General features: G+C 32.3%; 1 protein-coding gene across 2 annotated transcripts in view; it reads left to right on the top strand.

Annotated features, from left to right (window-relative positions):
* The window catches only part of LOC138701858 (uncharacterized), a 35253-nt gene extending 24331 nt beyond the window's left edge, over positions 1-10922 (top strand). For both annotated transcript variants that reach the window (XM_069829186.1, XM_069829187.1), the window contains exons 3-6: positions 1370-1460; positions 3631-3704; positions 6684-6837; positions 6970-10922. In XM_069829186.1, coding sequence (XP_069685287.1) covers positions 1370-1460; positions 3631-3704; positions 6684-6837; positions 6970-7070 — 420 coding nt within the window. In that variant the 3' untranslated portion in view covers positions 7071-10922. The remainder of the gene's footprint in view (positions 1-1369; positions 1461-3630; positions 3705-6683; positions 6838-6969) is intronic.
* Positions 10923-13375: the final 2453 nt, after the last annotated feature.

The following is a 13375-nucleotide window of genomic DNA, read 5'->3' as shown; positions in this document are numbered from 1 at the left end:
AAGAAATAATGTCACATACTGTACAGCTAGAAGACATTCCTTAACAATCTGCGCTTCTGTAAATGACTTAATTTCTGCTACGTGATACGATGTTTTTGTTGTCATTTCGTTTTTAGTGAAATGTATTAGTGTCTCTTCAGATATTACAGACATTTTTAACATTTTCAGTTTTCTATCTTTGATTGAGAACATTTTGAATACTCGTTATCAAAATTTTAATGTACGCAAGAACGTCTATTAAGTTGTAAATGTGTATATCGCATTGTTGTAACAAGATATGTATAACAAGAACAAGCACATAAGACATGAAAAAGCCACCGGCGTAACTCGGTCGGTTAAGGCACTTGCCTGCCGATCCGGAGTTGCGCTCGGGCGCGGGTTCGATTCTCGCTTGGGCTGATTACCTGGTTGGGTTTTTCCGAGGTTTTCCCCAACCGTAAGGCAAATGTCAGGTAATCTATGGCGAATCCTCGGCCTCATCTCGCCAAATATATCGCTATCCCCAATTCCATCGACGCTAAATAACCTCGTAGTTGATACAGCGTCGTCAAATAAACAAGTAAAAAAAAGCATGACAGTATCCTAATGATGCAGAATAACCAAAGTTTTCTCCGGTTGCACATGATTACAACAATTAAAAAATAATTCCAGAAAAACAATAGTACAAAAACCGCAATAAATGTCCTTGAGAGCTGCATGCGGCCGGTGGGCCGCGTAATGAGTACAACTGCTCTAAAGGCATGGCTACGACCTTGACTCGTAAGCTTGAGGGGGAACCAGGGAGGAGCTATCGATTCGCTACATCTCCGTGCTAAACGAGGCCTTAGAGCCTACCATCACAATACCCTCCTTCACTCTATATTGGTGTTCTATGAATGGGCTGTGTTGTTGAGCGTTAGTTTAATCAAACGTTCATGCGTGTGTGTAATACATATTAATTTTGTGTAAAATGGATCATACTGAGAGAACATTATTATTTATTTGTAGAATTGAAAGAGAGCAATTTCTATATACTACTAACATATCATCTATGGTTTAAGCCATCATGTTTTCCCAGATGTACTAATGTGGTTATATTTTACTACCATTATTGTCCCCAAAATTCTAATCCCAATTCTAGTTAGAATATTATTTTCCTCCCCCATAACAAATAGGAGTATTACCAAAGGAATGAACTTCAATTCTAGCCATTAGATTAAACCTGTGCTCACCAAAAAAAAACAAACAAACCAGATCTACGTACATACTTGTTATGCATCTATTATTTTAAATTAATTTAATGGTTTTAAGGAATACAGCATTGTTATTTCTGCTTAAAAATTTAAATTCTGAGCATTGAATTTTCAAGCAGAATGGTCTTTTCTTTCAGGTGACTGCTGTAGCAACATTGATCCTAATACTTGTTGTAAGGAACATAAGGATGAAAACTATCATCATTGACACACTTTCACCAGAAATAGGTGAGTCGTAATTTACAAAAATGCCATTTCCAGAGCTAGAAAGTTGGTACCAAAACTGTTAAGTTGTATGAGCTTGGAGTATAACTCAACCAAATGAAAAGTAGCGCAGCTCCCAATGTCAGTGAACCAGAACGACAAACATGTACAGGTGTGTGGTAACCAAACAAGAAAATGATAAACGAATAATATAAAAAAACAATAACTTGTAATTATAAACTTCGTAACTCCCAATCTAAAATAATTTACCCATACATATAAAAATAACATACAAATTATACAATTATGATTCTAGCCTCATTGTAACGAATAACAATGAACATTTTCATTTTATAAAAAAAAAAATACTCCTTTTATATTCAGAAAAAAATAAAAACAATATTTGCACTCTAAAAATATTCGTTTCACATCACAAGACGTTACTGGGGCAAATTTGAAATATGATACTAGTATAGTATTTCTTACTATCATCAGGTGAAGTACTTTGTGAATCTAATAGTGTATCTCGTATGTGGCACATAATATTAAACCCATAATAAATTATTTTCAAGAAAATTTTTCATTTCTATTGTAATGACAGCTAGGAAGTTCGTATCAACTTGGACTGTAACACAACCAAATGCATAGCAGCACGAGATGACAACATTTAATGAAGAATAATCCAGAAAAAAATTAACGTGTTACATACTCCTGTTTGCGTAATTATTTAATAACAGATGAGTTTAGCTTTTTTGGAATCATGCATATTATTAACATTACATAAATAATACAATAATAACAGAATAGCACTTTGTTCAAAACCCAAACTATTAATATAAATTAACAATATTCTTCAAACTATTCACGACTGTACACAGCTCCACAGAATGATACTATGTGTTCTTTATGTGAACTGTGTATTGTCTCTAACAAGTGGGAGCAGGGCAAGGAGCGGGTGACATCTATACTCCTCACTATACTCAACTGAAATCTACTGTTTTGGTACGAACTTCCTTCGTATGGTCATAACTTTAATCGGAAAAACGTTAAATAATTATTACCAGTATGTTTCATGCAATATCTATACTGTACTTATATACGAGTAAGTTAAATGAAATCTCTAAATTTATTTATTTAATTTCATTTTAAGTTTTTAATTACAAAAATGAAACCATAATATTCTTTAAAGCTAACTACAATTTATCACTTTAATGTACTTTGTTGAAATCTGTGAGCCTATGTGCATAAATAATATCCATAACTGCTCCTTGTTTATTATGCATTTCGGTGAATATAATTTGAAATATGAAATATTCACAAATACCTACATAAAAAGAAATTGACCCATGGATTTGTGAACAAGATTTTCTGTCTCTCGGCCAGTCATTGTGAAAACAGTGAAATAGCTTTCTCCTTCACTCTCACGTTTATATTTCTTCTCCTTTTGTGCTTATAAATCAAATGTGCGAAAATTTACTTTTACCTACAAGCAACAAGCTTAAAAGAAGAAGAAAAGAAAGAAAGAATTATTTGCAAGTAATTTTCATATAACATTCTAAATTGATGAACATGATTTTAATACGTTAGTTTTTATCAAATTCTGTGATACATCACAGAAATTATAAAATATTACTGATAACTTTCAGGCTAAAAACGAATTTTTGTTAATATCTATTTTAAAGAAAAAAGAATACATCAATCTGCTCTGATCTAGTACATATGATTGTTATTTTTTTAAATGGTCGTCACTGACTGCAACCACAAAGTGATAAAGGAAAGTAATTTTTAAAATGAAATTGTATCTCTAATAGGGGTCTCAAACGTCCCGATTTTCCTAGGACAATCCCATTTTCTAAGTTTTTCAGACTTCTGTGCCAGTGTCCCGACAAATTCACTTCGGGACAGAAAATGGCTCTGTTTATTATGACTATTATTTCCTCGATTTTAACCACATTTGATAATGAGCAAGTGTTTCAGCAGACCTCTTCCTGAAAACTTTTCTTTGTGTAACGTAGCTCACCAAACAAGTGTCCCAGTTTCCCCCCCCCCCCCCAAGAAATGGTACACCCAGCCTCTAACAAACTTATCAGTTCGTTCCTTCATATGTGTAATCTGATCCCTGGTCCTCTCTTTACATTTTAAAATGAGAGCATGTATAGTTCTTTAAGTTATAAAAATCTTGCTTTTGTTCCAGTGAAAATCATCATCGCATTGAATCTAGTCATGACAGTGCTGATTTCTGTTCTACTCATCTGGGGAGCAGTCAAGGTAAAACAGCTCATGCAATAGAATAGTTCTTAGTCTTAAGCAGTTCTCATTTAGTTAGCAAGATTAGAATGCTGAAAGGAACGTAAGTGTGGAACGAACAGATGTGGACATTTAAGATCAATAAGAAGAAATTGACTGTTTGGAGTTAAGTTAATAGCGAGAGTAGAAGAGTTATTAGTCGGGATTGCATGCTAATTGTAGGTATATGTAATAGAAAGTTATGGTGAAACCCGTATACATAAGTTGTGGTACACCATAACTAATATAAATGTTGATGACAAATAAATATCTATCTATCTTTAAAAAAAAAACAGTTCTCATACTGAAATATTTCCGCTATTATCTATCTAATATTTATGAGGTCTTTCTTCAAGAGAGAATTAGGTGACAATCTGCTAAATCTGCTAAACCCATCACTATCAATATTTTGTCAATAAAGTATTGAAGATAGGAAATGCAGTGATTAAAATCAAATGCATCTGTTTTGGTGTCACTCTTGTTAAAATTTAAAGAATCTTTATCATTTTTCTGCATACAGATATTAAAACTGCCAAAAAAGTTATAAAATTATTCAGATTGGTTTTTCATGGACATTTAACTCATTCACACACTAATAACAATTGTATGTAGTATCTGTACTTTGTTTCTGTTTTAGTATTCAACTGATGATCATCAACTTTCATGTTTCACAATAAACTGCTTATTTGGTAGTTCATACACTGGCTGCTAAAATTTTAATCACCAATTAAAATTTCGAAAAAATCACACATTATTGTCAGCAATAATCATAAATTACCGGTACTTTTAATGTTGAATATTGCAGGAGAATAAACAGAATTTAACCGATTATGAAAGTTTTAAATGAACTCTCTCTGAAAAAAATGCAAATAGAATACAGTGCCTGAATTTAAAAAAAAATCACTTTTATACTATCCAGTGATTGTTAACAATATTTCGAATTAATTCCATAATAGAATTTTCTCCTCATCAATTAGCACTAACCAATGACCTACAGGCAGGTAGCTGGTGAGACATAAATTCCATAAGTTTTCTTATTTATATGAAATGTCTGTTTATTACTAATTTCTTCTTTTTTAACAACTCCACTACGATATAGACCTATTATGAATTTTCAGATTGCAGTAATTGGTTCCAATTAACAAGAGTTATTCAACAGTAAATTTTTATAAACTGGCGCCTATAATTTGGCAAATACGGTAGTTTATTTGCATAATTATGTAGTTAAATATAACAGCTAAATTCTTCGTGTTTCTCAAATATTGACTTCCGTCATTCAGATATTTAATAAACAGTGAAGTAATTAAGTAATTTTTCAGATCCCAATAAAATAACGTCATTCTTTACTCAGAAGGGATTTGATGCAGGACTTCTTCAACATCTGTACTGAAACGCTTCCATTCTTATACTTTATTGCTGAAAAGAGTTGATAGTCACTACTTTCTACTTTTGGTCTGTAGAAAGGATTTTCTAAATTTTGCTAGCCATCTATATATCAAGTCGGAATCTCACTCATTGAGCTGCTGCTTGAGAAGGTTTCATGTCTTGACAATACTGGTACCAAAGTTTTCTGCATTGAATTTTGTAATTACACCCTATAATTGAATTCCATAGAACTTACAAGAATACTCTTAGCAGTGTTTATGTGTAAGAAATTAGCATAAATTTTGAATTTAATACATTTACACTGCAATTACAAATTCTGAGGTACTTAACAGACTCTGATTAGGTAGTTCCTTTCATAACTATTCTTATTTTTAATAACATTGTTCTTTTACTGGTACATTAAAAGACACAAAACATAACCAGTAAATTTATTTATAGTTTTATAATAATTATATCTTTTACAGTTTTAATATCTGAAAAACGATAAAAATTTAAAGAACCTAACTAGCTAACTTTTTTAAACCCATTTAAGCCCGGTTCCCACGGTGCTTGTTTCTGTGATGGATTCCAAGCTGGCAGCACTGATGGCTGTGTGCTACTTGCTGGAAATAATGTGCTCTGATAGCTGCTTTGTTGGCTAGTTTTCGTGTTAGCTTGCAGGCTGAAACCAAGATGATGGTATAGCATCACCACAGGCTAATATACACAGTCACGAAGCTTGAGTTGTGAGGATACTAGGAACAATAGTCTGTGCCGGTACTATGTCGCATTGTCTGTAATGAGGCGATATTAGCGATCATAGTGGTGAGCAACTATCTATGGATGCATATTTACTACGTATTGAGCTTCGTGAATGTGTATACTAGACTGTGGTATCACCGCTGAAACCATGTTGCTACGTTCATTGTTTCCCAACTAATTTTTTTTCCATGTTGAATCTTTCGTACACTACTTTTAACACTTGAATATAAATAATTGATTAAATAGCGATCTTACTCGTGTTAATTATGTAACCATGTGCGGCTTACAGCTGTTTCGGTGCTACTTCACACCATCCTCAGAGCCTTCTGTGTCTCGGCGTTATCTCAACTTCGCTGCCTGTTGTGTGGGTGCGTTCGTGTGATGAAGAGTTGTGTCAAATAGTGTGTGTGTTCTGAAATTGATCTGTATGTTGAGTATTTGATTAGGGTGTGTTTTAATGTGTCTGTATATTTCATAATTTTTTTTTCTGTATTTCCTAGTTTCTAAGAAACAGCAATTAAATATCGGACTTTAGCTGTTTTACACTTCTGGTTTAATTACCTTATTACGACATTTACTATTGTTAATGAAGGACTTTAGTTGTTTTCCACTCACGGTTTAGTTTCTTTTTGATCATGAGTGTTGGCAACAGATGATTTTCCAATTTGAAATGTGTGAACAGTAACAGCATCGTACCAAACATGGGAGCCATCAGGGTACCCATCACAGCACCAAGCTTGCTGGCCAGCAAGGAAACAAGCACCGTGGGAACTGGGCTTTAGTAATAATTTTGTTGTTACACCACACATTATACATTAAACTTCTCTGTTGCAGCGCAACAAATTCATGATGCTCCCATGGATAATGTTGACTATTATGATTGCAATTGGTGGACTGATTTCAATTATCTGGACAGCAGTGGAGTATTATAACAAAGACCATGATACAAGTGGCACATTAGTTCTCGTTTTTGGACTAATTGGCATAGGTAAGTATAGAAAGCATTTTGTAGGGCCATAAAAAGTTTCGACATAAAAATACTGAATTAATGCTATTCAGCTGTATTTAGAATTCCAATTAAGTTTCTTGGTATTTAAAATTGTTATGTTGTCTGATGCAGCTATAATGGTTTATCTCTGGCTTGTGGTTCTGAGCTATTATCAACAACTGGTGGAAGAGAGCCATCGTGGGACATATGGAAAAGTTCCCTATCGGCGATAAACCACCTTGCAGAGACACTGATAAGTGAAAATTAATCAAACATGTATTTAATGGCATCATTATAAAGATGTTCCTGTATATCCAGCAACAAGGTACTACCTGCACTTACATTATGAAGACCTAAATGTTATGTATAAATGTTTTTCAGTGTGCAGTTAATTTTAGAATAAAATCAGTAACATTTTATGGTTGTAACATAGTACAGACAAGCTGGGAAGTGCAGTATGGGACTGAGCTTATCGGCCCTGGCGCAAGGAGAATATTGTAGGGGAATCTGGGAGCGGGGGAAACATGAGAGATGGTCTGAAGGTGTGGCGTAAGTCAGACATCGTGTATAATATCGTGATAGAAAATGTTGTCTTTGTTAGGGTTATAGACACGGTAATATTTCTATAAGTGTGGATGTGTATGTGTATAGGAAAAAAAAATTAATCAGTGATGACAATATAATAAATTAAAATTCTTTCTTATATTTTTGTAATGTCAATTATTATTATTGTTATTATTATTATTATTATTATTATTATTATTATTATTATTATTATTATTAAAATGAAATACAAAGTTCCAATAACTTCATGACTAAGTTTAAAATAGACAGTAAAACCTCGTTAGTACACTCCCGCTTATAACACTACCAGTATCCTGTTTATTATGCTCTTTTTATATGGTCTCTGGACATTTCATATAGGCCTACAATCCTGCATAATTTTAGCCTCTTATAACGCTTTCAAATCCCGCTTATAGCGCTTTTTTGGATCGGAAATGAATAAAACATTCTTGTGTCTCATTGTTTCATTGTACGATTGTAATCAATGTCACGATAAAGATCGAGAAAGATAAAATCTGTATGATAATCTTAGACGTACATTGATATTCTTAACCGTGCATTTATAGTCTAATTTATTATAGAATCAGAAACAAAACTGAATAAAATAATTCAATGTTTGTTATTATAAAATTATTCTGAAATTCGTTTTGATGAGATTTATCAAGTATACAGGCCCTATTTTCAACAATCAGACTTCAACGGTTATATGTAATAGTAGCAGCAGCAATATTACATAAACATACAACGTAGAAAGCATTTCAAGATGATTTCTCTATTAATTTTGTATACAATTTAAGTATCGATGTTATTATTTTCCATTACAGGAAATGCTGAAAGGCCTGCTTTCAAACCTGAAACAAATATTCTACCTTTTAAGTACATTTTCCACCATCTACTTTACAATCATATGGTGCAACAGACTGTTTTTTCAAGTGTTCCCTTCAGTAAATATCATATTATTTGAAAGGGATTAAAATTATAAATTGGAATTGAAGCAATTTTTGCAGGAAATACATGAAATTTCTTAATATTATGTAATTATCTGAGTGATTCCATCATATATCCTAAAGTAATATAAATAGTAATATGAATATCAAACTCTCAGAAAGATAACACATCAATAATCTGTTTGACATTAACCATACACACTATTTACCATTATGTGATAGCACTCCATGGATTCGTGTATAAAGCACAAAAATTTCAATTGGTCCACAGAAGTCAACAGTATATGTCATGATGTTTAAAGTTACGGCACCATACATTCATTTCTCAACTTTTAAAATAATGTGAACATGTCAGTACACATCATACTTTATTACATTAATTTAGTGACCACAATGAAAACAAGATAACTGCACCAATTAGATCCTGCACTAAAAACTGTCCTCCCAAATAATTGTGCATGTAACCAGAGCTGTTTCCAAAAACATAGGCCTATAAAAACATATAATATACCATTTATGTATATAACTTGTATGGTACCTCTTTTACTTTTGAAGAAAGATGTTTAAGAATAACTAAACTATAAATTTTAATACCGGTGCTGTTTTTCTGTTATATGAATAGAAATAAATATTTGCTTCATCGCAACATTTTAAACATTGTGTGATCAACAGTGTGCGGTACTTTATTTCAATAAAATAATACAATAAAAGACATTAAAAATATATCGTTGATAACATGGAATAAATATACAATATAGGCTATTATTTCTTATGTAATGTTTTATTATTTAAAACTTGAAGCCTAGTCATCCGAAAACATAATTATTTTATACAATTTTAGTTCACTTTAACACACCACGATTCTATGGTGTATAACAATTTAAAGTAAATTATTTCCATTTACTTCATAAATTTTATAAGCTTATTACATTTTAATTATGAAATATCATTTTTATGTTATCGGTATATACCAGTAATTATAATTTTTGTACATATGTCAGAATAGTAGGATATACCACCTGATTTGCTATCTTGAATACATAAAACTCATTTTAATAATTACTATTATTACGGTATTGAACTTTGTATGGTATTCGATAATTTTGTTATAATGTTTTATTGTTCTCTTAATATTTCATGTCATATAGCTGCACGTCAAGAACACGATATATCACAAAAATATATAAATATTTTGTAATTAAGTGGAAAAAAGTATTCAGTATCTTTCGATTGATAATTCTGTGTTTATAAGATAATATTTAACTATCTTTATACTGTACGGTACCGGTATTGTTTAGGAAATATTCATACGGTGCATTGTGAATGTTGCCTCTCTATCCAATACCAGTACTACTTCCGAACATTGTGCGTTATGGTTACAGAACGTTTTACAAAATTTATAAAATTATAAGTGGATTTATAAAGGAAACTAATGAAATACCTAATCACACAAAACTGTAATACAGTATACTCTCGATTATTTATCCGCGGTTTATCCAGTTTACGGATTACCTGTGCATGGCCTACGCTCAAAATAATTTATTACTTAGCCTACTAATATAAAGTGACAAGAAATCATGAAAAAATTATACTGAACTTCAAATTAAAACAGTAAGCTTTTGCTGCTTCATAGTTAACGATTTCCTGTTTGTTTTCTACAGTCTTATATTGTAAGTGAATTTTAATCTTATGTGTAAAATAATGTAAACCTACTGTGTGTATTATAGTAAATATTAGATTAAATATAGATGTAAAAGTATTTGTTCACCAAATAGGCCTATATACTACATGGTACATGCAAAATAATAAACTTTCGTATTACCGGTATCCATTTTTTCATATTATCTGGTATCTCTTCCCGGTCATTAGTCTGGATAATGGAGAGTATACTGTAAAAATATTTTTTTTTGTCGCGTATTCACGATCTTTCTAAGTTTCACAGTTTATTTTTTATACTGTTCACCCAGGAATTTACAATAAATACTGAAATTTTTTAGACATACCAGTAAATTAATATCTGAACTCAGATGAAGTGATTCAGGACTACTTCAAACAATCGTGATTGTACAGTAGGTGCGAGTATTTTGATAACATAAAGTTACAATCGAAATGTCTTAGAAAGTGACTGAATGACAATTAATTAGCTGAACCTATAGTACAATTGAAACAGAAGTAACAGGTAATTGAAAATATTAACTAAATGATTAAAATATTTTACTAATGGAACTTTGATAATGGGCTTAATCTATTCAAATATTCCTTTCAACTAAGAAAGAAAGGAAATCAGTTTCTGAGTTCCTCCATACCATAATGCGATGAGTGGATATTAAAAAGTGAACCAACAGCACCCAGAAATGATGATGTGCATCTTACTGAAGAACTTACATTTACAAATAAACTAATGATTATATGATGTAACAGTAATTCAATTGCACATGTAAATGTTTAACTTTGCTATGCAATTTCTGTTTAGAGAATATGCTTTCTTACGCCTTATTGTCGGTGTTCGTATTTTTATGTATTTGTGTTATACTAAATATATTTTCTGTATAAATAAAACATATATTTTTGTCATATTGCATTTATATTTTTAAAACAACACACGCATAGGAGTATCTTAGGTATTAGAAACTGTAGAACAAAATGAGTAATTACTGTACTGAAGAATTACTGTTTATTAGGACTTTTTGCCTTCTTCCACGATTTACGCAAAACTCTGCAAATACTGACTCTTGATGAGGGAGTCTCATTCTCTTTTCTCACTTTATGTTTGAGTTGCACTCATACTAATTCAGTCAGGTTCAAGCAACAGTGGTATGATGGTACTCTTAAAACCTCATGACCAGGAGCTCGTGCCAATTCATCAATAACATACTGTTTTTCAATGTTAGCTTCTTTTATCATCTGTGGCAACACTGCATTTATTGGAACTGAGTTGGGGACCGGTATGTTATGTGCTTTCGTCAATTCAACCATTTCATGCCTTTTAGTTGGGGTCTTTACTTTTAGCCTGGAATGGTACTGTGCATTATCTAGTACTATTGCACATTTTTAGGTGGAAGGTTTTTCAGGAGAGTGTTCTGAAACCATTCTTAAAAAATGGTGGCATTCGTTTCATTGTGTGAATCAGCCATAGAATCATGAATGCCTCTAGAAGAGACATAGAGGCACCCATTGACCCAGCCTTCAGTACTGCTTGCATGTAATATCATGATCCTCTTCCCGCGAGATGCTGGTGCTTCAACATGAACAACTCCCATAGTCCCAATCTTTACTATCATGGGTGTCATACCATGGTTCATCTAAAAAAATTATAAGATACAGTATCTCTTTTGCCTAAGATAATTCAGCCTAATCAAATATCGATACGTCCATGCAACAATCCTGGCAGATTCCATAATCACTTGTCTTTTTTATCGACTGTGTGGAAGCAAAACCCAAGATTTAATAACATCTGTCTAAGCCATTCACTTTGGTAGGAAAATTAGCAGACTGCTTTAAGCTTGACTTGCAGATCAGTCACTGTCGGTGATTGTCTTTTTCATAAAATCTATACAACACTCTACGAACTACATCACAGGTGAAATTATTGACTTTCTCTCTCTTGTTACCCGGTTTTTGTGGTGTTTTTGATCCCCTATTTACAATCTTACTGACTGTTTGTCTGCTTAATCTAACTGCTTTCGCTATTTCTACTATTGCCCCCTGCTTTCCGACATGAGTTTTTTAGTGTAATCATGCACATAACATACAACTACCTGTATTCGTTTATCCTCTCTTTTTACAGATGACTTTCTTTGGACACTTTCCCCACCAGCCTTGATATTAGCACAACCATGTTCACCATTGTCTTCTGTCTCATTACATATATTCTCACTGTCATCATGATTGTCATTATTTTTCCAAGGTCTTCATGTGTTATCCATAGTTCAATATATTATTATTATTATTATTATTATTATTATTATTATTATTATTAAAACGTAATGTACTGGTATTAATAAACAAAAAAATATAAATAATATAAATATAATTTACTTGTATAATGAACGCACTAACACTTTCATTCATTTCACTTGTAATATGCCGAATTATGTAGCCTAACGTGGGTTCTGTACATTTATATAGGATAACAGTATGTTATCTCTTGAAGAAACGACAGTAGAATACTGTATAGATATTGAACACCGAACTTGCTGCACGAGGAGTCTTGAGGTCCCAAACAATAATCAGTCAATTAACTTATACATTATTGATGGCACGGTAGCAAGTGACAATCAAAACTCAAAGTGTACGCCAATGTTAACATAACACTTACATGTGTTTACATATTACACTATAAGGTCAAAAGACGTCATTTAATATTCTAGCACTTCTCATCTTCACAAAGATATTGGTATCTTGATTGTACTGTTATATGTTTGAGAGGGGAAAGAAGTGATTACAGCAGACTAAATTTGGATTTACATATGATTTCGATATTAAGCAACATTCCACAAAAGAAAAAAGTGTTCCAAGTCACGAGTAATGTGAGTAATGTCGAATGTAAGTTCTTAATTTAATTTAAAGGGAGGAAATTGTTCATCATAAGTTCGTTATACTAAACCAGACAGTTAACTAAGTTTATTATAAGAACTTTTGAGATGCTTAGAGAAAAATATAAAATAAAGTCCATACGTATGGAAAGCACATGATTTTCTGCTACATCCTAAAGCTCCAGTTCACAAAGCATTGTTTTTCGCACTTCCTTGACCAAAAACACTCATTCCCCATACTTACCTGATTGTACACCATTAATTTCCCTCCACTCTTGGTTTCTGCTTAAAATAAAAGTACTCGAAGAACGCCGTCTTGGGAATATCAAGACCGAAAAGCAGCAGGTCCTTAACAAGGTTAAAAAAAAGTGATGTTTCCAAAAGTGGCAGAAGTAGTGGTGTCATTGTATAGCTATAGAAGAGAACTGCTCTGAAGGGAACAACAGTCAAAATATCAAAAGGTAAGTAATTTCTTTTTTATTCAGTTAGTCC

The sequence above is a fragment of the Periplaneta americana genome, chromosome 6, assembly GCF_040183065.1.
Source record: "Periplaneta americana isolate PAMFEO1 chromosome 6, P.americana_PAMFEO1_priV1, whole genome shotgun sequence".
In the NCBI taxonomy this organism is placed as follows: Eukaryota; Metazoa; Arthropoda; class Insecta; order Blattodea; family Blattidae; genus Periplaneta; species Periplaneta americana.
The sequence above is the reverse complement of the archived record's forward strand: the minus strand, read 5'-3'. Positions and strand labels throughout refer to the sequence as shown.